General features: G+C 36.8%; 1 protein-coding gene across 5 annotated transcripts in view; it reads right to left on the reverse strand.

Moving 5' to 3' along the window:
* The window catches only part of RFX3 (regulatory factor X3), a 115,405-nt gene that overhangs the window by 33,802 nt on the left and 54,611 nt on the right, over positions 1-26,992 (reverse strand). For all 5 annotated transcript variants that reach the window (XM_061477788.1, XM_061477787.1, XM_061477785.1 and 2 more), the window contains exons 3-4: positions 22,121-22,218; positions 10,625-10,883 (exon numbers count right to left, since the gene is read on the reverse strand). In XM_061477788.1, the coding sequence (XP_061333772.1) occupies positions 10,625-10,883; positions 22,121-22,218 (357 nt within the window). The remainder of the gene's footprint in view (positions 1-10,624; positions 10,884-22,120; positions 22,219-26,992) is intronic.

Below are 26,992 nucleotides of genomic sequence, written 5' to 3' on the forward strand. Positions count from 1 at the left end.
ACAGAATTTTAAGAAAGACCTCCTTATGTTTTCCCTTCAACTATGTTAGGAGGAGACATCCACAGCTTGCAATAAGAACTGAATTAGAAACAAAACTTCAGCTTTTTGGAATCAGAGAATCAAATCCTAAATCCAATTAATTCAACAGCTTTTTCACCATTAATTTCACTGGGACAGGACACCACCCTTACTGCTGCAAGACGCTCTGAACATCCCCAGCTGTCAAAGTAAATGGAAAGTCAGAAGTTACACAGACTGCAGGATCCAGCCTTTGGAAAAGCAGATTTGTTCAGATTTGCCTTTTAAAATGAAAAGCGAACACAGCACTACTAAAATACAAAGTAGTATTTCTTCAAATACAAATGTATGAATACTATAACATCCATTCCCATTCTTTTCTTTTTTTAATATCAACGGATATTTTGACCAGTTTGATAATGACAGCATTAAAGAAAAAAAATTAGAACCTAAGCATAATTTAACTGGGCAGCTAGAAGAGCAAAAACAACAATGAATATGACAGAGACAACAGGATGTGCAGTAAAAAAAAGACATGCAATTAATTAGCTACATTAAATGGCCAAAATGAAAGCAATGGAAACCACCACTTACACTTTCAAAACCACTTATCATTCTCTGTGTAGACCTTTCTTTAATAAGCACTTCCTATCTTACTTCAAATATCGCACCACAATATTAGTGTCACAATTTATCAACATTGGCTGAACTTACTCTCTGTATAGCGGAAACTGAAAAACACTACAGCTGATATTTGAATTTACTGCACATACACAATTAGCTTCTCCCTTTTTTTACAGGGCTACTGACAAACATTTTAGTGCAATAACTGTGAGGAATTGCTTCTTATTTCCCTCTTACAGCTGTTCATTATTAGCTAAAGAAGCCTATTTTTTTTAAAAAGTACATTATTAAAAAAATTAGTATGTAAAAAGTAAAAAAAGATACTCCTACATGGTAATAATGATTTGGTTTTCTTCTTAATATTCTGATTTTGTCTTGCTTTTGTGGAAAGTACTATGAGATCAAAGCAGTCAATCACACAAGAAAGATCAAATTTTCAGAACATGCCGCATGTTAAAAACTACACATCCTAAAATTTGTGAAGTCAATTTACAACCACAGCCATAGTATTTCCCTTCTTAACATAATGGTAGGATCAAACAACAAATACTGTACACACATTTAAATCTTAATTCTGAATCTTGGGTTACTTGTTCCACAATGCTTAGTCCACTGCAGTACTACAGCACTGAAATTACACCTCCTACTGCGCATTTCCACTACTGCACTACTCTCATTTTGTTGTTGCAACTTGTGGCCTTGATTGTTCAGAGAATCAAACTGTTAAAAAGTAGTAGTAATTGCTCTTAAAAAGAAAAGTGGCATTACAGATGACACTCATTTCTTGCTGCCATATTGACTCAATGAGTTTTGGTGCTATACAGTGAGAATAAAAATACACAAACTTTCTTTTTCTGCCATCCAAGGAATTTTTGTTGTTGGGGTTTCTTTTAGATTTCACTAGTATGACCACCAAACACAATGAATCTGTATTCACTTTTACAGCATAGCATAAGCCAAGCAGTGTTAGTCACCACTAAAACATGGTAATTACTTCATCAAGCTCAAAAAAGTATGTCACCTGTATTTAAAAGGAATCTTCACCGTACTCTACTATGGCAAGCTTCAGGAGAAATTGTTCTTACTATTAATTATTTTGTTGGTTTTAATCTAAATTTTGATAAAATTAACTTTCTGCTTTATTTGACAGATACATATCTCCAACAACAGAAACCTTCCTATGTAGGCTATATAATCACTTTTAACTAATTCTGAGCAGAAAGTATATTTGACTTGAGGACAGATTTTCTTGGGACTTAATTATTCATCTTGCCCTTTCTGAAAATTTTCAGCTACTGCTTGTTTTCCTCTACTGGTGATCTTCAGGGATCAGTTCTAGGGTGAGTTCTATTTAATATTTTAATCAATGATCTGGATGCAGGATTTGAATGCACCATAAGTAAGTTTGCTGATGATACTGAACTGGGAGGTGCTGTTGACTCTTGAGGGACAAGAGGGCTTGAAGGGGGATCTGGATAGACTGGATCATTGGACAATCATCAGTGCCATCAAATTAACAAGAATAAATGCCAGATTTTGCAGATGGGACAGAGAAATGACATTTCGCTGTCGCAGATCTAAACTGGGAGAGGAGTTGATGGAGAGGAGCCCTGCAGGAAGGGATTTGAGGGCAGTGGTCAACAGCGGGATCTACACAAGTCACCAAAGTGTCCAGGCAGGCAAGAGGACAAACTGCATCAAACACAGCATGGCCAGCTGGTCAACAGAGATGACCAGCTCTGTATTCAGCCTTTAGTGCAGCCTCATCTGGAATACTTTGTGCAGTTCTGGGTCCCACAATTTAAGATGGATGTGAAGGTCCTTGAATGTGTCCAAGGGAGGGCAACAAAGCTGGTGAAAGAGTTGGAAGGCATGTGCTGGGAGGAATGGCCAAGGATGTTGGGCTTTTCCACTTTGGAGAAAAGGAGGATGAGGGGCAACCTCATTGCTCCCTACAGCTGCTTGAGAAGGAGAAGTGGAAAGGGAGGTACTGAGCTCTTCTCCAGGTATCCATTGACATGATGCATGGGAATGGTTCAAAGCTGCACTGGGGGGTTTAGACTGGGCATTAGGTAGCATTTCTTTACTGAGAGGGTAGTGAAACTTTGGAACAGGCTTCCCAGAGAGGCAGTCAGTGCCACAAGTCTGTCAGCATTAAAGAGCATTTGGACAATGCCCTTAACAACATGCTTTAACTTTTGCTCAGCACTGAGGTGGTCAGGCAGCTGCACCAGATGATTGTTGTAGGTCCCTTCCAAATGAAGATTGGTGATGCAGTGGGTTTTATTACGATATTTTGTAGACAGACTATGAGAGTCATTTTAACACTTAAAATTATATTCTGCATAAATACAAAAGGTAGACTGATGCCCTTGCATTTTTAGCAATGTGCAGTGAGAGATTCCGGGCACAACTAACTAACTGTACATCTGAAATGGTAAATGGCAACAAGAATTATACATTCATTTAATTGAATATGTGACTATTCTCTTAACAAGACTGAAAACTATTAAAATGTTCCGACTGACAACTGAAATGTGCACCCCCATTGTTGCACAACTCCAACTAAACCATGATAAATGTTACACTACCGGTAGGAAAAATAATCAGTTTGTATGGCAACATAAACATTATAAAATTAGAGCATGATAGGTATGAAAACTATGATTGCAGACTTCTCTTTCAATTAATGTGCCAACTGAAACACTGCCTTATATTCTGACACAGTTGTTAATAACTAAGGGTACTACCTGGGGTTAAAAAATTCAACAGAATGATCCCAGTAAAAGCATCTGAAATCCTACAATGTTCAGTCTTTAACTGGTCGACTGATTGGGAAATTATTAACTGTTCCTAGTTTATATCTTAATATTCATTAACATGTTACTAAAGAAAATATGCATAATAGTCTCTGATGTGTATAGCTAGACATAGCAAATACCTATCCCAAAAACATGCTGAAAAAAGACCTGCCTTCCTTTTAGTATGAAGAAAGAAACAGTTGTGCTAATTAACTAAAAATTCAACTAAATAACACAAAGTATTTACAGTATGTTGTTCTGAGGAAGTCAAGACATAAGAAAACAATCCACAGAACTTTACTCAGAGGGAAACTTAGAGGGAAAAAAGAGGCTTATAAAAGGCAGAGGCAAGGACAGGCAGCCTGGGAAGAACACAGGGATGTTGACCAGGAAGCTAGGGACCAGGTTAGGAAAGCTAAGGCCCAGTTAGAATTAAACTTGGCTACAGATAAGAAAGATAACAGGAAGGGATTCTACAGGTACACTGCGAATAAAAGACAGACTAGGGACAATGTGGGCCCCCTCTGGAAGCTCTCAGGAGAACTGGCTACACAGGATTTGGAGAAGGCTGAGGTTCTGAATGACTTCTTTGCCTCGGTCTTCACTGGCAAATGCTTTGACCACACCACCCAAGTCTTGGAAGGCAGATGCAGGGACTGTGAGAATGAAGACCTTGCGCCCACTGTAGGAGAGGATCTGGTTCACGACCATATTCAGATCCTGAACAAACAAGTCCATGGGACCTGATGAAATCCATTTGCGGGTCCTGAAGGAGCTGGCAAATGAAGTTGCTAAACCACTGCCCATCACAGTAGGAAAATCACGGCAGTCAGGTGAAGTTCCTGACAACTGGAAAAAGGGAAATATAACCCCCATTTTCAAGAAGGGGAAAATGGATGACCCAGGGAATTACAGACCAGTCAGTCTCACCTCTGTGCCTGGCAAAATCTTGGAGCAGATTCTCCTGGAAGGCATGCTAAGGCACATGAAAAACAACAAGGTGCTTGGTGACAGCCAGCATGGCTTCACTAAGGGGAAATCCTGCCTGACCAATTTGGTGGCTTTCTATGATGGAGCTACAGAACTGATGGACAGGGGTAGAGCAGTTGATGTCATCTACCTGGACTTGTGTAAAGCGTTCAACACTGTCCCACACAACATCCTTGTCTCTAAATTGGAGTGACATCAATTTGATGGATGGACCACTCGGTGGGTAAAGAACTGGCTGGATGGCCGCATGCAAACCGTTGTGGTCAATGGCTCAATGTCCAGCTGCAGACCAGTAACGAGTGGAGTCCCTCAGAGATCTGGGTTCGGACCAGTCTTGCTCAACATCTTTGTCGGACAGTGGGACTGAGTGCGCCATCAGCAAGTTTGCCGATGACACCAAGCTGTGTGGCTCATTTGATATGCTGGGGGGAAGGAATGCCATCCAAAGGGATCTTGACGCACTTGTGAGGTGGGCTGATGCCGACCTCATGAAGTTTAACCATGCCAAGTGCAAGGTCCTACACCTGGGTCGGAGCAATCCCAGGCACAGCTACAGGTTGGGCAGAGAAGAGATTCAGAGCAGCCCTGAGGAGAAGGACTTGGGGGTGTTGGTCGACGAGAAAATGAACATGAGCTGGCTGCAGTGTGAGCTTGCAGCCCAGAAAGCCAACCGTATCCTGGGCTGCATCAAAAGGAGCGTGACCAGCAGGTCGAAGGAGGTGATCCTGCCCCTCTACTCTGCTCTCATGAGACCTCATCTGGAGTATTGTGTGCAGTTCTGGTGTCCTCAACATACAAAGGACATGGAACTGTTGGAACAAGCCCAGAGAAGGGCCACAGGGATGACCAGGGTGCTGGAGCACCTCCCGTATGAAGTTGGGGCTATTCAGCCTGGAGAAAAGAAGGCTGCACGGAGACCTCATAGAAGCCTTCCAGTATGTGAAGGGGGCTATAAGGATGCCTGGATAGACTCTTCATTAGGGACTGCAGTGACAGGACAAGGGGTAACGGGTTCAAACTTCCACAGGGGAAGTTTAGATTAGATATAAGGAAGAAGTTCTTTACTGTAAGGGTGGTGAGGCACTGGAATGGGTTGCCCAAGGAAGCTGTGAATGCTCCATCCCTGGCAGTGTTCAATGCCAGGTTGGACAGAGCCTTGGGTGGCATGGTTTAGTGTGAGGTGTCCCTACCCACAGCATGGGGTTTGGAACTGGATGATCTTAAGGTCCTTTCCAACCTTAACTATTCTATGATTCTATGAAGGTCTACAGTTCTGAAGAAGAAAGCAAAGCAGGAGGAAGTCTGGGAGACAGGAGGCACAAGATCCACAAATCCTCTAAACTTCCCACCCCTTCAGTTAATTCATAACGCATAAATGTTTTTTAGCAGTAGTATGATCAACTATTCTTACAGCTCATTTGAAAGAATTAAAAATGATATAATCTGCTTTCTTGTATCTGAAATGGATGCCTTTTTTTTTTTTTTCCACAAAAGATGGCACTGTGCTCAACTGAAGAATTCAATGTCTTGGCAGTGTAAGAGGTCAGACCAAACCATCTAATAATACTTTGTAGCATAAAAATCTGTGCATCTCTGACTGGATCAGAAATGGTTTGGTTTATGCTAAGAGGTATCTATCTAAATAAAACTACTAGAAAACTGTGAGAATGGAGGAGGAAAAAGTTCCTCTAGCAAGAAAGAAATTAATAAATAAAATCTCATCTCAAACTATTTTCCAATTCATAACCCATCCACTTCTAATGGACTATTTAAACATTTATTACTTTTTGTTCTTAAAATAATAATAATTCTTCCACTAAAATTATATTATCAGGATATTATATTTACATTGAGTCTTGCTGTTGTCGCTGTTCTCCCTCCTTTAATTACAACACATCTTGCCCAAGTACCATCCCTCCCTTAAAGAGTAAATTTTGCACACTGTGCTTAGTACCAGAAGTTACAATTTGTGTTGATACCTTATGCCCATATTAAGTTTGCTTTTAGTCTCATGCACATTTAGATTTGCACTGAAATAGGATAAACTTCTCCAGCAGCACGAGTGGAGACCTCCTGTGGCTGTTGATGTTGGATGAATGGCAACTGTAATTGCAGATCAGTTAAAGCTTGTTAGAAAACAAGACTAATAGATGGGAGCCTCTTACCAGCTGACAAGTACAACACCACATTTATTACTAGAAACTATATGAATTTTTTAACCTTGTGATATTATGAAATATATTGATTAGATAAACCTGTTTCATCACAAGAACAATCTTTAGATATTTACATATGAAAATTTTTTTTTTAAAATTAAGGTGGTTTAGATTCCATTATTAACATGGCAGTCCATTCTGCAGTTAGTCTTTTAAATACAGCTACCCCTTTTTTATTGATAGCTGCCAATAAACCTAACAGACAACTCTTTCATACAGGCTTCAACATGCAAAATCATTTCAAGTAGACATCCAGCTAGGGTAAATCACTTCTTATTCAGTGCAATTACAATTTATTCTTACCAATCCACATATATTTTCATGAAAATGGTTGTTTTGGAAAGCTATTTATCTCCCTAATATCTTGTATAGAAGGCCTTATAATCTGAATGCCTGTTTTAGTGAAAAAATCCTGTTTAGTAGGTAGAGAAGTAGTTTAATAGGCCAGCAAAGGATACTGTACAACTGTTGTATGAAAAAAGGAAGAAGCAATGAAATCGATGGAAATGAAGTAAAGAAAATACTAACAAATGTTCTAACATAAACCATGACTGCATGTATGTTGGAATAGTTTTGATAGTGCACCATTCTTAATATTTTGGCTATAAATACACTGCTATTGCTTGCTATAGCTTAAGCAGGACAGCTTTCTTGTATGAACGTTTGACAGAAATTGAAATTAATTAAATCTTACAATCAAAGTATTAGCTCTTTATTAAACCCGAAGCTGAACTCAGAATTACATTAAACCATGAAGAAATGAAGTGAAGACTTAAAAAGTCTCCATGTCTCTTTTACTGAATTCTGTATAAAGCAAATAGCAAACCTGGTGAAAAGTCAATTAATTTTAAATTCTGGGTTTATCTAAGACAAAGTTAATGAAATTGACTTATTTTATATATTAGACCTGAAACTGTTTTGTTTGTTTCTTTTAACTTAAGCTAGATGTATGAGAAATAGATAACATCAATAATAGAATTAATTACCTTGTTACAGAAGGCAATGATTTAATCAGTAAAGGTGAATAACAACAAAACAAATGAAGTTAGCAGCTGAAAAGACTGAAAAGGACTAGTACCTCTATGGCAAAAGAATAGAAAGCTTGTGATGATCACAAGTGTTAATAAGTAAATTCTTATTAATTTCAATAGTCTTTGTCTTCATATGAAAATTCTCCAAACTAATTCAAAATTTAGAAATATTTTCAGAGTGTTATACTAGCAAACCAGCCTGGATACATTATTTTGATGACTCCAATAAATTTGCTATGCAAAAATGAAAAATATTGTGATGGTTAAGATCAAATGAGAATCACAAGTGAAACAACCTCTACCTATCTAAAGTGCAATCCAAATAAGACACCATGTTGCTCTATTCTGTTTAATTATGCCCTCTAGTAAAATGAAAACAGACTTGTTTCTTTAAATTTACAGTTTAAGCATAACCTTTTCTGTTTCAATTAACTCTTGAATATTTCAGCTGAGCCTTACATACCACCAGCCTAAAACTATAAAATCTAAAATCATGTTGTGTCCCACTTCCTTAACAAGAAATGAACTTCTAATATATTCTAATGTCTCATACTTACAGAACTATACCATACATAATAGCACCTTAAAAAACAGAGGATGCTATTTTAATGTTAAAAATGCAATTTAATACTTGTACTTTAATTAGAAGTATTTTTTCCTATCTTAAAGGCAAGCTCATACAGCAGTATAAAAGTTACTTAGAACAACTACCCCAGGATGTTTCATTGGCACATGAACCAAGAGAAAGATGTTGCTGAAAGCATGAACCTCACATATTGATAAATTTTGACAAATTTTACTTCTAATTTTGAAAAAAAAAAATCAAAACCATTTTGAAGTTGAAAAATATAGCATGGAGTTTTGGTATAATTCAAATAATTCTAGGACACCCAACTTCAAGGTACATCTACTGCTCTTCATTTGTGTTTACTTGGTGCATTTAAGCCTCACCTGATTTCATATTCAGTTAAGTATTTCCACTGACTGAATTGTGCTGTTCATGACTAAAGGAAAACTTAAGAGCATGATAATCAAAACACAAAAATGCATTTGTTCTTATCTGACTAAGGAAAAAACTAGCATGATCTCTAAACCAGGAAATACTTGTACTGAAATCTAGAATAATTTAAAACAACTAAGAAAAATAGGAATACTGTTACCATTTAAGTATCGTAATTTCAAATTTTTAAGAATGGCAATTTCAAATTTCAGCCTACCTAGAAGACCTATTCCTTACTTAGAATTATTAAATCACAGAATGGTTTGTGCTGGAAAGGACCTTAAAGACCATCTAGTTCCAATCCCCTGCCATGGGAAGGGACACCTTCCACTAGACGAGGTTGCTCAAAGCCCCATCCAACCTGGCCTTGAACACTGCCAGGGACGGAGCATTTACTACTTCTTCTGGTCAATCTGTTCCAGTGCCTCACCACTTCTGCCTATAGAAAATTATCTGTTTTGCCTGTGCTTGGCAATCATAGTCAGGCGAAAAGCTACTGAAATATCTTCCAAATAAGTAAAATGACAAAGTAGTTTAAAGGAAAAAAGAAAACAATGAACTTCAAATCTTGGTTTTAACTGAATGAATCTGAAAGAGGAATGTTTGGGTTTTTTTTCCCAGCAACTCTGTTCTTCTATTAAAATAATGTAAAATACACACAGAGCTTAATATACACTTTTTTGATTTTGTAACTTGAAGATAAGATACTCTGTTGCTAGCTGAAAGATCCCACTACGTTACTGGGTTTTATACAATTCATAAATTGCAACCTTTCACAATATATATTTTCAAAAATAATACTACACAGGTTTTGGATTAAATAATACTTTTTATATTGTACAGAAACCTTGTATTTATCCATACCACCTTTGTATTTATTCATACCACCTTAAAAATCAAAATAGCGACTTTGTCTGATCATCCAAATTATCCAATGCTATCATAAACATTCATCATAATTCCAAATAGAAGAATATTAGATTTTTACTCATTACCTTTGGTAAAAATAAAGTCCCCTTTGGGTAGCCATGAATCTGTATTGTTAATGACACTTTATCCCCGTCACTATGTTTACCAATTATTCTTACTGTTATGTTTCACAGTTCTCTTCCCTATTACTTCCAAGTCTCTACATTGAGACTAGAATACCCAGAATTAGGTAAAAGTATTCATTAGTGCTATACAGCAAAGGTAGCCTAGGTATAAGCCCATTTTCCTAACTGAAATACAGGCTGATTGAGTAAGCTTTTAAGGGCAAGTTTTGTGTTTAAGTGATATTATCTATCACAGTTGTAACAGAATGCATCTTCCCACAGTACTGTAAGACACTTCCCCCACAGATTTTTAATCTGGAACAGACTTTGGAGACATACCATAGGTTAAGTAAGAACAAATTGTTAAAAGGTAGTATCTGAGTATTCTGAACAATTGGAAATATTTTGGAATAAACTACGAAGCCTACACTAATATTAAGCAAAGAAACCAAACAAATGCAGGGAAGTTACACATGTAACAGTCATAATTTATCATTTACATCTAACATAGTTGTACTCAACAACACTGTGGTTTTCTTAAATTTCCAGATTAAATACAAAATCTTAGCTCCTAACCTGACAAATATTCAGCTCAGACAAACTATTATGTGAGCATTCCCAAAGCATTCACTGATACTACATGAATGTAAAAATTTAACCTGTGAAATGTAAATATCTGCAAGCTGTCAAGAGAAAGGCCTGCCTTGATGTTTAAATTTGCACAATATTTTTACTCCTGTATCTTACTTTATATTCTTAATACTAATTTTACAAAAAGTACTATATAGTACTTATTCTGACAACTCAATAGTGCTATACATTCTGTCACAAAAACCTTGACAGTCTGCAAGAACATCTGAGTAGATAAGAAATTAGTCTCAAAGATTTTGCATTGGTCTCAAATACTTACTGTTGCTGGGGAGGCCCGTGTTGTATGAGTCACTGAATGACCAGAATTTTCCATTGAATTGCCAATCAGATAGGTCCCTCCTGAGCTGCTAATAAGCTGTCCTCCTGTGACACCCATTTGAATCCCTCCAGTGCCCACCATGCTATGAGACGAGACCACTGTTGTCACCTGTGCAGAACTTCCTTGAGTATCGAAATAGTTTCCCCCAGTGTTTTGGCTGTACATCTGGGTTTCTGTGTAAGGATAAGTTGTTGATCGGCTTCAAGAAAAGAAAACAAAAGGAAAAGAAATTATCTGTATTGTTCATTTAGCTGAGAGAAATGTTATAATTCTAGAAACGTGTGTACAATAGCTGTAACCAAATTAAGTAAGATTGGCAAACAATCCCTGCCTCCTCAGAGAAAAACATTTAATCAAGTCAAGGCACTAAATAAATAATTCAGTGACAATGTTAAACCATGTATCCACCAAACCTTCCAGAAAAATTTGTCAGTCTTACATTGAAGTGAGAAGGTAATGGAAGTATGACAAAAATTGAGGAGACAGATTTAAGAAAGAGCTCGTATGATTACTAATATAATGCAAAGCAATTTGTAAAGTTCCATACTTTTTATCTGACAACAAAACTGAATTTTAGTCAGATGTCATATATTTTGCATACTGTGCATGTTGCAACATTTCAAAAAAATGATACAAATGTCAGCCAAGAGAACCAAATGTTCGAGAATCCTACATGATCTATTGTCTTTAAATTCATGAAAGTTCTTGGCTGAAACTTCAAATTCTGAGTTCACTGGTATTTCTGGAAATGCAATTATTTTTACAAGGTGAATTGAAAATAGGATAAGAATGCACGATGTGATGAAGGAAAAAAAAATAAAATTAAGAAATAAAACCAAAACAGAACTATGACTTACAAAAAGGTCACAAACATGAAAGAAGTTAGGAGTATGCATTAGTAACACTTTTAAATCACTTTAAACTCTGAAACATTAATGCCTCATTAAGCGGTTTACCCTAACTATTCAGCTATTGAAACCTTCAATCATTCTTTCATGTTCTTAATCACGTCACTACTCTTCATAGTTCATAATCAATTTACAGTTTTTGAATATGTATTTGTTCCCATGTACTAAATTTTTATCTTCTACATATTTCAGATTTGTTAAGTAAATAGCATTCATTATTTCAAAGGCCTGATTCCTCATTTCGGAAAAGCCTGTTTGGAAGTTTTATCCTGTTTCGCGACTGCTAAGCTTTGTATCTTGGCAAGCATAATGATAGAAAGGTCAAAATGTAAACCAAGTCAGTTTACTCAACCAATAATTTTCTTCTTTAAGCTTAAAACCCCATAATACTGCTTGCAATCAACAGGCAACACCATTTTCAAATTCAAAGTTTTCTACTAACTTGGAGCTGCATATGTTGAGATGCACTTAGTCCAAGTAAATAAATCCTATAAGTATGATTCAGAGAAAACAGAGAGGTGACCAGTCTCTGTGTAAGTCTCTAATTTATTTAATATCATCAAAAAACCCACAAAATCATGCAACACCATGCAATTAAACAAGTTCAACAAAAAAATTCACTTTTGTCCCAAAACACAACAAAAGAAGGAAGCAGCATCCAACTTTTATGCAGCTGGTGATTAATATACTTATTCAGGAATTTGAAATCAGTCTTTTTTTTTTTTTTCCCTTTATATAGACAGGGATTAATTAGTTTCTTATCTATATATAGAAAAGGCCATGGCATTTTATTATTTGTTGTTATGGCTTTTTAATTATGAAAACTTACACTAGAGTAATCAGTACACAATGGGCTCAGAGAGAACAATTACTTCTTTAGCTCTAGTAAACATGTAGATAACTCAAGAACATACAGTACCTTATCAACAACTGAAGTCAGAACTTTAGTTGTATTCACATACAGTTTCTCCCTCTCTCTTCAGAGACTTTTGGAATCTCAAAAACTTTAATCTTAAGATCCTAAAAGTTTCATAACCATCATACTGTATTATTTGCTCTCAGCCCTCCTTAAGCTACTTAAAAATTTTCCTTTTTATTTTGAGCATTTCAGAAGCCTCAAGGTCAGATGCAGAAATGCCTTTCAGCCTACTGAAAACAAAAGGGACTAATGACCAAACAGACAGCTTAATTCATTAACATTTACTCAGGAGAGTTAAAATTAGTTATCTGTGCTTTGTAATAACCTCTGTATGTATTTGGGTACCATTCAGGTTCCAACTAATCTGTTTTATCAAGCCAAGGTATCATTGTGATACCTTTTGGTATCATTATGGTATTGTTTATCTTATGATGTGCAAGGTAACTGCTAGCAAAGCTGGTGTGGCATCTCTCTCAGAATTACACAGTTTACAGAATGTGAACAGAGCTATGCAGCAGAGGGCAATTTAGGAAAATGTACTGATGGAAGGTCAAGGGAAGCAATTCATGCAAATGATTATCAAAGGACCATATGTTGTAATTTCTGCCAAAAGAGGAAAGAAAAACTTGATATCGGTATCAGGTACCAGTAAAGAAAGGAACAAAAGACAACACCATTGTTGGCAGTAAAAATAGACATGGCTAGAAGAAAAAGACTGTCTAGAAGATGTGAGGAGAACAAATCTCATTTGCAGAAGTGGAATTAAAGAGGCAGTTGTTTAAAGCAATGGCAAACCCCACAGAAGGCTCAAAATTTCAAAAGAAAATTACAGCACAGAAATTGTGTGTAACAGACAAAAGGAAATGCTTGTTTGCTTTCACCTTGTTTAGATCTGTCTATCATGTATAGTTTCTAAAAAGGACTGATTATATCAGAACCCCTATATCTGCATATAACAGCACTCCTTGTCAACGGAGCAAGACCAACCACTGGGGTACACACTTGTACACACTCCAACATACACACTCTTCCCTTTGTTCTAACAACCAGCAGGTTCTTCTAGAACACCTGACTACTGGAGATGATTAAGCAAACCTTCAGCAATTGAGACCAGCAGGGTAATTAAAGTGAGATAAAACCATATCTATTACATGCAATAATATCTGCAACTTTGCAAAGACCTTTTTAACTTAACCAAAATACAAATAAATTCATCTGGAAATTAAAAAAATGCAGCTGGATTTGAGATGTTGTTTTGAAAGCAGTGACTCAAATGTTTTAAGCTCATTGCATACGATAACATGACCTCTCACCATTAAACTGTAGCAAAGAAGAAAATAAGATGCTACATCCTTTAGACACACACACAAGAGGTAACTTGAAATAAGGAACTTCTACATAGCACTAGTAGGACAAACAAGCAGTACTTTCTCAGATAATCTGTCATATACTATATAGTCAGTTCTTTCTCATTGCAAAGGTTGTAAAAGCCCTCCTAGCCCTTCTTTTCTTTGACAGTTGCATATACAGATGATCTAGGGACGAAACTCAATGCAACTAAAGTCTTCTGGCTTTTTATGAGAATACCAAAATGGTATCCTATGGCTTGAGATACAAGGTAGACAACAGAATAATTGTCTTGGTAGAGTATAGATAGTTCCTCCTATCTAAACACTGTGAAATTCAGTGTTTACTAGAACACGGCATTAGAATGTTCATCACAGTTACTAATAAGTTTGAAATCTAAGTAATTACGCTGCAGAATCCTAGGTTTCCAGAAGGTTGTGCAAACTAAATGATGTTTACCCTGAAAACAAGTCAAACAAAGCCAGACACTGTGCAAACTCAATTAAGATTAAGCAAGCCCAGAACAGGTGTCCAATGTTAAGATCCCCCACTGGAAATTAATGAGATCAGCATGACTTGGGATAGGATTGCAAGGTACAGTAATTCAAGGCATCACCTATTATGCCTTATTGCTTACATATATTTTATAACAATTTGAACCTCCGCACTACCCTGTAAATTAAGTGCAATGTTTTGAGCTATATTACAGACACTAATGTAATGTTACTGAGCTTAACTTCTAGATATACTTTTGCCTCTTCAGAGAAAGGTGACAAATAAAAACAATGGCACAGAGTTAACCTTGTTGTTGCCCTCCCTTAGTTTTCAGTGTGTACATGCATACATTCACACATAAGAAACAATTCACAATCTATGTAAATGTCAAGAGTCTGATCTATTGACTACTATACATCAGTGTTCCTGCCATGCCACCATGTCTCGAGCTTTTAACATAGGCTGATCATGGCCACAGATTTTCTCTGAGCAAGCAGTTGATGGGACAGACTTACCTTTCCTATATTTATATTTGCCCAGTCCCCGGCAGGCTTAGGGTAGTTTTATTCATGTCTTAGAAATACCTGCCTTGTTGAAACATTTTTGCATCATTCTGTGTTTTAGACAAAAAAAACAACAACCAAACCCTAAAGAGATTTATTTCCTTTTCCAGGAATTGATAAATTCAGAGTGTATTTAAAGAAAAAATCTCAAATCAGGTTAGAAGTTCAGGCAGTGCAGTTTCTATTTGTTTTAATTAGATTTTAATTTGAAATTATATTCTAGTAACTTCTGTGTCTTGCAAAATGAGTAATTAACTACTGAATTCTAATTGCTAGCTGTAGGCACTGACATGGAAAATTCATTTCCTTTTCCAGGAATTGATAAATTCAGAGTGTGTTTAAAGAAAAAATCTCAAATCAGGTTAGAAGTTCAGGCAGTGCAGTTTCTATTTGTTTTAATTAGATTTTAATTTGAAATTATATTCTAGTAACTTCTGTGTCTTGCAAAATAAGTAATTAACTACTGAATTCTAATTGCTAGCTGTAGGCACTGACATGGAAAATTCAAGTCTTAGGTAAAATGCACATAAATCTATTTTTTTACTTGAACTTATATAGATATATGTACGTATATACTCATACATATAAGTACATATAAGTACGTATACATATATTATAGTGTAAGTTGAAATAGCATCATCTGTTTACAGTGGTTGTACAAGAAGAGCATCTTAATTCAAACAATAAAACCATTCAGCATAATTAGTGTAATTTTTTATTATTTTTCTGTAATTCTAATTCAAACAAGCAAGTTACATAATAATTATTATCGTCTTCCTCAAGTAATAACCTCAGAATTACTCTTGTGGGTTTTAGTATGGTTTACCTACATAGATCAGCAGGCAGGCATATAAGCATTTTTCTGCTGTCATTTCGATATTGAAAGTTAGCCTTTTATGATACTCAATTAATTAAGGAATTATTTCATGGAATATAAATATGATAAACACTAGATAAAAACAAACATTTCCAGGTACACTGTTACTTCTATGCACAGTAGTTAATGCTCATTATAATGCTATGTAGTATTGCAATATGGTAGAAAATCTCCATGCATAAAAACTAAGAAAGTCTTTCACAACAGAAGAATATCCTTGAACTCCTTTAAGATTTCTGTTCAACCCTGTCGGCATAAAGCTGATAGTGGGCTTCACAGAAACTAGAGAGAACAGAATCCTTTTTCTAATACTGAGTGAAGGCCTTAAAACAGCCAATCCATTGGTGCAGACTCTGGAAGTGGTAAATCATAAGCAATGGGAAGAAAAGGAAGTGCCATATGCCCTAACATTGACACAACAGAACATGATAAAGCAGTCAAATGATAATGGAGAAAGCTAAATCGTCTGTCTCACACAGTCCCCTTCCTCCCACAAAGAAATCTACTCATGCACCTAGAATATTTATCTGGGGCTTTTTAATAACAAATTAAATCCCAATAAATTAATAACCTTCTTCCACAAAAGCCTCCTTGATTGACCTAAAGACAAAGATGGAAGACCTGACAAGACAGCAAGTCATTGTTTCCTTTCACTTATCCTCACTTATCAACTGAAACTGCTAAAATCAAAGATCAAAACCTACACTAAGAAAGGGCAATTGATGAATATATAACCAGGGAACAAAAATTCAGAGTAAGTAATTTCCTTCGTAATAGTGAACAGCTGACCTGCCTTATACATACACATTTTTTTTCTATATGGACAACTTAAACATATCAGACAGAAAAATGCTTTTAAAAAGCTTTCTAAAATTTACCTAAAATACAGTAGCATTATTCTACATAAAGAAACTCTTACTAGTCATATTCAAAAATTAAAGTAAGTATGTTACTGACAGTAATTCATTATCAGTAACAAAGAACTGAGATCTTCAACACTCAGTCCAAAATATTTTTCCACATGGAAACAAAGCATTAAAAGCACACTCAATGCACAGCTGCACAAAATCCCAGTAAACCAAGGAACAAAGTAAATGACAATAGAAGAGAAATCTTATGAATTGTATTCTCAGGACCCATAAATTAGACAGGTAAGGGAACCTTAGCAACAGACCTCTAAACGAAGTACTGCAGACCTGTAATCCAAATAACATGGTATTGCCACTGTTAGGAAACTGTCACAGTGTTTGTACTAACTCTGCAAGATCTCAAGACTTGGGTTTGTCAGGCTTCCTTTGTCTAGACTTGTCTGTGCTAGCCTAAAGCTCTGTCCTAGTTTAGCTGTAATAGTAACTGTTGAACAATCAGATAAATGTTACTTAAGCTGTCTCCATTTTAGATTAGCTTTCTACAATTGTGTGGCATAAAACGCCTCATTAAAATGCTAATGCATTGCTCTAACTAACAGACAGTAATATCAAATAGCTATTATGTGCAGATGACCCTAGATTAAAAGTGTAGGAGAGGATCATGAGCTGGAGTGACAGTATTCAAAAGTGCCCAGCAAACATAAAACATGCTATATACAGTAAATTCAAATGTAACATGAAAAATGGAAACCAATGAAGCATAATGTGAGGACTGTGATAGGAAACATATTAACATAGCTGCAAGTGGACATAGTGTGAGTACAGAACCCCCCCGCAACGCATCATACTTCTCCAAGCACAAGACCTGTCATGGCTGTAACTTGCTGTAACTCCTTCTCAGGTGGAAGCCATTGACCTTAGTATGCAGAGGGGTAGTAAAAGGGCAAGCATAATGTCAGAGAAAAAAAGATGGATACTAGAAGTCCTAGGAAGATAATAACTTTATCGATAATGATTCTTTGAATTGACAGTTAAGATTTTAACCTAAGTAATAGCAAATTCTTGGTTCAAGATGTCTTTTGCCACATAAACCACACAAATGGTAGCAAAAAAATCTGTGAAGAATGTGTTCTGGGCACAACAGCAATTCTTGGACAATCTCAGCAATTAAAATCCTCTTGGCCACACCAGAATTATCAAGTAAATGGCTACATTTGATGAAAAGATTATAATTAGAAGAAAGTTCATGTCTAGCAGAGGGGACTTGCTTGGCTTCTTAATATAGGGGCAGCCATAATATTATCTATTCTAAACTGCCAGATAAACCTGTACATGCCATTGCAATAACCATGCGTTTTTGTTTCAGTACAGAGTGACATGCTTGACAAGTAAAATTGTTATTAACCAGACACAAATGTAGATAACATAATTCAAATATCCTCATATTACACAATAAATGTGACAATTTGCAGGTTACACCCCTTGAATTACCATTATGCCTCCAATAGTACTAACAACAAGTAACTGTTAAGTGTAGACAAATCATGCTATAAAATGTGTGGGAACATTTGTGTTACAAGAATGCAACAGTTACATTTGGCAAAGACTGTGAAAACTGACAAACTTCTTACCTTTGGACTCAAAAGATTCAGGTAACTTTCCTCATATATATTCTAACTGCATCCTTTGTTGCTATCATATATAGAGTTTAATCAGGCCTAGTTTGCAAGGGCTTTTTTGACATAAAAAAATAAGTCTTTCATTAGATATGCTGTAACTTTTTTTCCAGAGATGCCTGTACACTGAATTAACGTCTTCACCCTAACTATTGGTTGCAGTCTTCTTACTCCATTGCTAGAGCTGTACTGTCAACTTGATAGATTATGGAAGCACCCTATATCTGATTTTGAGTTATAATTAAGATTTTGATCTAGCATTATCACAAAATAAATCAAACAATTATAGGAAACCAACCCAAAAGAGAAACAAGTGATCACTCTAGTCTACCACATAATTTACAAACCTAATTCTATTTCTGAAAGTGAAACAGACAATTTCTGGAGTGGGAGTAACCAGACAAACTGCCTGATACACAATTCTGTGAATCTGTCAGGATCTACGAGGCCCATCTTTCATAAATTTCAATATGAGGAGTCCCTACCCATGGCAGGGGGGTTGGAACTAGATAATCTTAAGGTCCTTTCCAACCCTAACTATTCTACGATTCTATGAAGAATAGAAAAAGATTAACTGCAATCTAAATACTTGCCTAAATATTTTAGCACAAGAGTCTGGCCTCTGTGTTTTCTATCACAACAGGAGTCAACAGCAAATAGAAAAACAGTTCTTCAATTTCTGAAGGAAGCTAGCCATCAGCAACCTCGAAAGGACATTCTCCTTCGCCTATCAAATAAATAGCACTATGGCATGTAATACACAGAGTCAGAGAATCATAGAATCATAGAATGGTTTTGTTTGGAAGGAAACTTAGAGATCACCTAGTTCCCCACCCTCCACTACAGCAGGCTGCTCAAACCCTCATCCAACCTGGCCTTGAATACTGTCAGGGATGGAGCACCCACAGCTTCTCTGAAGGTCAGGGTGTGGAGCACCCACAACTTATGCCAGGACTTCACCACCATCAGAGTGAAGATTTTTTTCCTAACGTCTAATCTATTCAGTAACGTCAACTAATTTATATAAATTACATTTTTCCACTCTTAATCTGGAGTATAAAAGTATATGAGGAAAATATGTTTCACAAAATATAGTCTTAAGAATTCTGAGTAGAAACACAGACTTGTCTGATTCTCCACAAATGAAACTATAATCTTTAGAGAGGTTAATGTTCTCAAAATAATTAAAAACAATTTGGCTGTTCACAACAACACAGGTAAATTTTTCTTGCATAGTAGGGAAAGACAATCTAGGTTAGGCTCACTTGCTAAGGAGAGCTTTCTTACTGTATTAAGGAAGTCTTTTGTACCCCACTGACTGATTTTGCAGAAACTGACAAAGTGATTTGTGATTTAGATTCAGAAACACATTAAAATCATGGAAACCTGAAGGTTTGTACAAAGCAGTCAGTAACATCTGGTTCTAGTTTTATGAAGGACTGTAAATAGTCATGTAGTTCGTATCTCAAGCAGTGCCAAAAGTGTGTGGGCCCCCAGCTCACGTAAGAATTTACAAGAGATAACTGAAAAGAGAAATCTGAATAACAGCTTTTTTTAAGAATGACCTCTTTTGTAGGCTAACAGTGTTATGGTTGCAATGAACTCATGCTGCCACTGAGTGCTGTTTTGTGGGACATGCTAAACTTCAGTCCGAGTCAAATGCAGCAAATGGTATATTATGATTGATATCCCTAACAATTCTTGATCCCTCTGGCAGCAGAGTGCAGGCTGCAGTTTTCTTTCACTTGGAGGGATATCTAGTATACCTGGAATTGACTGCCCCAGGGATGGAAACAGAGCCCTAGTATTTGCCATGCTCCCTTTTTTCCTGTACATGTTAAAAAACAGTTTTGCCTTTTGCAGTTACAAAAATTCAAGTAACAAATACTCTAACCAGGAATAAAGAGGCCCTGCCTCCACTCAGGTGGAGGAAAGGGACAGCTGGGTTTACTGGACTGTGTGAACTTGACTGCCTGGCACATCAGCCCTACAGGACACAGTTCAGACCATAGCATTTGTGTTGGTCTGAAAGGGTCAAAGTGTGAAAAAATATGCTTTACACCATAGCCAGGGACCGCAGTCCCATACTAAGTGCCAAAAATGACTGCTGTGGTTTAATCCCAGCTGGCAACTAAGCCCCAAACAGCCACTTGCTCCCTTCCCCTCTGGTAGGCTGTGCGAAGAATCAGAAAGGTAAAAGAGAAAACTCATGCACTGAGATGAAGACAGTTTTGCAAGTAAAGTCAGGCATGCAAGTAAAGCAAAAGAAGGAATTAATTCACTGCCTCCATGAGGTAGGAAGGGCAGGCCAGTGCTCGGCCACCTCCAGGAAAGCAGGGCTCCATCACATGTAATGGTTACTTGGGAAGACAAACATCACTCCAAACATTCTCCTTTCTTCCTTCCTCCCCCAGCTTTCATTGTTAGCATAATGTCCTGCGGTCTGAGACACCCCTTTGCTGTATCCCCAGCCTACTCGCTTGCAGGGTAGTTATGTGAAGCAGAAAAGGCCTTGGCTACGCATAAGCACTGCTCAGCAAGAACTAAAACATCCCTATTGCTATCAAGGCTGTTTCTAGCACAAGTCCAAAATATAAATACAACACAAAACACAAGGCCAATAGCAGCGGCTATGAAGAAAATTCTCTCTGTCAAAACCAGTACAAGAAGAAAGTCTAATGCATATTTAAGATACATTGTTTAGGATTTAAAAGTTAAAAGAAAACAGACAAAGTAAGTGAAAAATTAAGTATGCAAAATGTGCTAGTAGAAATGACCAAAGTATGCTTCCAGTGTTAACATCAGGAGTCTCTGATCCAAATAATACTGCTCTTTTGAATCACTGTTGGATTACCATCAACAAATAAGTACCTGCAGAGAATAAAGAAGCTTTCCAAATGTATTTCTTTCTAAAGCCAGTAACAAGGTAAACATGGTAAATGAAAAAGAGAGGTAGAGAAGCTTCTTCCAAAGCAACATGATCCTACTTTGATGTCTGAGCCAACTTCAAAGCTGGTGCTGCTCCAAGTCAGGGATTAGACTAGATAACCTCCAGAGGTCTGGTCAAGCCTAGATTATTTTATATTTCTAAGCTTGCATATTGGAGAAAGGAACCTGATGATTCAAAACCATGTTCAAGGAAGCAGGAAATGCACAATAATGTGCAGAAAAGAGACTACTGAACAGCAAAAGGAGACAGCATTACTTTCCTTATGCCTCTCCTCTTTGCTTCAGAAAAAAATAATTATATTACTACTTTCTTAAAAGAACAGTAACAGCTGCTGCACCTTTCTAGGCATTTGCCACTAGGACTGCAGCCAGGAAGACAGAAGGACTTGCCTTCTGTCCTGAGGACAGAAGTTAACAGAGTACATCCTACAGACAGAATCGCAGAATCATAGAATCAACTAGGTTGGAAAAGACCTTTAAGATCATCAAGTTCAACCATTCCCCAGCATTGCCAAGGCCACAAACTGAAAGGTACTGTTGTATCCTTCAAACACAATGCTGTACATATAATTTCATGTAAGTACAATTAAAACAATCACAAGAATTCTACCTACACAAAAAATATGCCTCAACAAATTAATATTAATAAACGCTTCATAAACAGTGTGAATTCATATTTTCATTAAAAAAACCTATTTTGACAATAAAAGAGCTTTGATTGAGTCATTTTTACTTCCACCTTAGAATACACTAGTTGGTAGAATGTAACTGAAAATACATATTTAACTTCTCAGTTTAATAAACATTCAAATTCTGATAATTTGCCAACTTACATAGCTCCATTAGTGTAGACTGTGTCACTTCCCTCCACATACTGAACCTGGGCTGGGTAGACATGCTGTACCTGTTGCACAGGCTGCACTTGCTGTACCTGAAAAAAAAAAAAAAACAGCAGAAATTTGGACTATTGTAAAGAAGGACTGATGCTTCAAGTGCACCTAATGGCTTCTAAACAATACAGAATAACTCTGTTCTCATAATTACTAAATGTATGTCACAGCAATAGCAAAGCAAGTTACTTTTCTTCCGCAGTATCTGTGCCATAAGACTGGTAAATGGAGCCCTAACACTGAAGATAACCACTCATGGAGCATATACACCTTCAGTGTCAAAGACACAACTAACTGGAAAGCATAGTAAGGATGAAATGAAGTATAGCTATGCTTTGCACCAAGCTGAAGAATTATATTTACTATGGAATAAGGTATCATTTGACCACATTTTGCCTTTTCTTTCATTTCAGTCCTGCATAGGACAAACTTTAAATGACAGCTCAGAAGCGTTGTAGAAAGTTTAGAATAAAGGTTTGCATGAAGATAACTTACTTCTTGTGTAAGAGCTTTTGACCTTTGTACACTACAGCGATATGAGCTTTTTCGCCAGTAATGTTTTGAGCCAATATAAAATTATGGATCATAGCATCACAGAATCATAGAATCAACTAGGTTGGAAAAGAACTTTAAGATCATCAAGTCCAATCGTTACCCTAGCACTGCCAAGTCCACCACTAAACCATGTAACTGAGGTCCTCATCAAAACACTCAAACTGAGTAACCACTTCCACCAAATATTATCAGCTATAACAAACTGACAAAACCTGGTTTTACATCAATGAGCTAAAGAACAGAAGGCATTAAGGCATGGATTATCTTCATATATATTGATGAGATGGCACACCTGTTTTGTAAAAGCACACATAGTCATAAATCACAGAATCATAGAATAGTTAGGGTTGGAAAGGACCTTAAGATCATCAAGTTCCAACCCCCCTGCCATGGGCAGGGACACCTCACACTAAACCATGTCAACCAAGGCTCTGTCCAACCTGGCCTTGAACACCACCAGGGATGGAGCATTCACAACTTCCTTGGGCAACCCATTCCAGTGCCTCACCACCATCACAGTAAAGAATTTCTTCCTCATATCCAATCTAAACTTCCCCTGTTTAAGTTTTAACCCGTTACCCCTTGTCCTGTCACTACAGTGCCCGATGAAGAGTCCAGCATCCCTATAGCCCCCCTTCAGATACTGGAAGGCTGCTATGAGGTCTCCACGCAGCCTTCTCTTCTCCAGGCTGAACAGCCCCAACTTCCTCAGCCTGTCTTCATACGGGAGGTGCTCCAGTCCCCTGAGCATCCTCGTGGCCCTCCTCTGGACTTGTTCCAACAGTTCCATGTCCTTTTCAGGTTGAGGACACCAGGACTGCACACAATACTCCAGGTGAGGTCTCACAAGAGCAGAATAGAGGGGCAGGATCACTTCCTTTGACCCGCTGGTCACGCTCCTTTTGCTGCAGCCCAGGATACCATTGGCTTTCTGGGCTATGAGTGCACACTGAAGCCGGCTCATGTTCATTTTCTCATCAACCAACACCCCCAAGTCCTTCTCTGCAGGGCTGCCCTGAATCTCTTCTCTGCCCAACCTGTAGCTGTGCCTGGGATTGCTCCGACCCAGGTGTAGGACCTTGCACTTGGCATGGTTAAACTTCATGAGGTTGGCATCAGCCCACCTCACAAGCGTGTCAAGGTCCCTCTGGATGGCATTCCTTCCCTCCAGGGTATCAACCGAACCACACAGCTTGGTGTCATCGGCAAACTCGCTGAGGGCACGCTCAATCCCACTGTCCATGTCAGTGACAAAGATGTGTAACAAGACTAGTCTCAACACAATTCCTTTGATTTATATACTACGTAAGGAAGCCTCAGGTTATGTAAATTTTCTCTCCATTAATAATTTTTTCATCTTCTGCCACTGTAACAGTTAAGAATTCCATATTTTAGCCTTCCATCACTTAGAGAAGCCATACTTTGTTTCAAGAGCAGGCCAGAATCTAGAAATATAAAAGGACTTAAGAGACTTCACAGCCCAGCACAATTTTACCCAAGGAACTGTATTAAGAAAGTGACAATGCACATATTTAGTAAATAGCTTTAACATAAACTACTCTTACGTGACTGTCATTTTCTTATCCATTACCTTCAGCATTATCAAGTTGGTCCTACCAACTGCAAACACCCAATGAACCTGAGTTCATACATTTGATGGATCATCTCCAAGACCTCTTTGGGAATACCCTGGTTTAATACCTTCAATTCTGCTGTATTTTTAGATGTTCTGTAAATAGCCACATTTTTCCTAGTCTTATATAGTATTGACTGAGACTGTGAAAGGAGAATCCAGATTTTCACAGAAAACTTCCCTTGGGTTCATGTTAAAGCCTGAACTCTGAAAGAAACCAGAAACACTGAAGGTTTTGAATGCAGCTGTACTGGCATGATAGAAACCAGATTTTTCTACCCATTAACAGCAATGAAACACAACATGATGGTTGAAATATTTATTAAAATCGAAAGTTTCATGATTTCCCACATTAAGCACTACATGTGTTGGGGGCCTACAAGAAATCTGGAGAGGGACCTCTTACAAGGACATGTAGTGATATGACAAGGGAGAACGGCTTTAAACTGAAAGAGGAGAGATTTAGATTAGGTGTTAGGAAAAAATTCTTCTCTGTGAGGGTGGTGAGGCACTGGCACAGGTTGTTCAGAGAACCTGTACATGCACCATTCCTGGCAATGTTCAAGACCAGGTTGGATGGGCTTTGAACAACCTGGTCTAGTGGAAGGTGTCCCTGTCTGTGGCAGTGGGGTTGGAACTTAAGATGATGTTTAAGGTTCCTTCCAATCCAAACCATTCAATGGTTATATAACAAATTTATATCATAGAATAATAGAATAGTTAGGCTTAGAAAGGATACAAGCTACCATCATTTCAAAACCAGGTTCAGCATAGTGTAAGACCCTTACCATAGAACTGAGAGGATACTGCAGGGAAAAAGTGGTATAAAGTGTATCAAATCTCAATGTCTATTTGACAGGAAACTGAAAAGTTCCAAAATGTGTTTATTCTCTGGTTTGGAACAACAAGAATAAACTCATTACATGCAGCACTACTACTAGAAAGGTCATGACTCTTTATGCAAATAAAGTAACTCATCTTTTAAAGCAACATTTAAGAATGGATAGACTAAGTGCTATTATAGTATCTTATGATACTTCTGTAGATCAACATGTTTTTCCTTTAAATTTTAATGATGAAGTTCAATACAAAAGGGCCACTGAATTAGGTTAATTTTTCCAATAATAAAAGAAGACAGTTTATAAAAGAAGTTATTTTGCTTCAGCTTCTCTGAAACTCAGTAATGCTATCTTTAAATTGATTACAGTGACCAAGGGAGGTTTAGTCACTACATTGTATTGCAATGTACGTAACATCCTTAAGGTAGAGAAAGTTATTGGCAAACCTATGACAAATAAGTTAGAAGTAAAGCTACGACAAATAAAAAAAGTGGCCTTTAGAATGGCCTTGTATATGAAAATTCTGCCAGGTGGAAAATCTTTGTTATATCTCCATTACTAATTTTATTTTCTATTTTACTCCATCTGGGGAAAAATATTTTAATGGGAATCATTTCTAGTGCCTCTGGATTTTCTTTTTATTCTCCAATGTCAGGAAGAAATTAACTGCATTTATCTACTTTCTTTAATTATACAAATTACACAAATTACTTGAAAAGAAGTTGGTTTTGAGGAAACAAAACATCACCAAAAAAAACCTGCAACATTTCTTGTGGAAATTGTGGGGGAAAAAAAAAATTCTTCCTTTCTGTTTTATTTATAATTTTCCTTGCATCTTTCGTTAAACTGTTAAAGAAATTGTATCAGGTATCTACTTTAGTTTTGGGGCAAAGCAGAAATTCGAGATCACAGAGAGAATATTCAACAGAGATCTAAATCTAAATAGCCTTCTTGTATTAAAAAATATAGCAAGAAATAAATGATTTGAGGTGAAAATGGAAAATACAATGAATTAGTTATTAAAATGAACAGTACGCAAGTTCAAAAATTGTATGGTTTTGGGTGGACTGGTGAGCTAGTCATGGTAAGCGTTGTTATTGTCTGGCTAGAAAACATACTGACTTGTACAAGAAACGAGTTAAGGAGGGTCAGACAGCAGATCTTTTGTTACTTTTGCTTCAGTGATTGTAGCCTGAAACAAATAACTACAACAGGATTAGAAGTAAGCAGCTGAAATGTTCCAGAAGAGCAAGAGGCATTTCACTATACATGTGTAATTATAATTACTAGTTGAAGGGGAAAAAAAAGAAAATTAATGGTATTATTAACTATACTACCTCAGAGGAGAATTGAGGAACTAAGATAATTTGTATCAATGAGATTTTGTAAACAAATTAAAGTGCATAAAAGCATACTGAAATGCAAAAATTACATTGAAGCACAGATTTAAGATAGAATTTTGATTTGTAATAAAAAGTTTTTGTATTTGAAGTACTATTAAGCAAAGAATAGAACAAAGGACAAAACATTTAAGGATTTTTAAACTCCATTTTAAAAAGAACATAAAATTATCCACAGTGCAAATGATGCAAATGATTTAGATGTGCATTGTTTTCTGTTCTCAGAGATGAAAATTTTTGTAGCTTCATTAGTCTGGATTACTTTTGCCAAGTAACATCTAAATAGCATATGCGGTAATACTCTAAGCACATTCATATTTATATTATGGCTAATGTCAGTTCATGATTATGTTTTTCATATGCTAAACATGACTTTGCATTAAGGACA

Source organism: Pezoporus flaviventris, unplaced genomic scaffold, assembly GCF_033815535.1.
Source record: "Pezoporus flaviventris isolate CSIRO_AGI_PZ_B2104156 unplaced genomic scaffold, CSIRO_AGI_Pfla_v1 ptg000108l, whole genome shotgun sequence".
Lineage (NCBI taxonomy): Eukaryota > Metazoa > Chordata > Aves > Psittaciformes > Psittacidae > Pezoporus > Pezoporus flaviventris.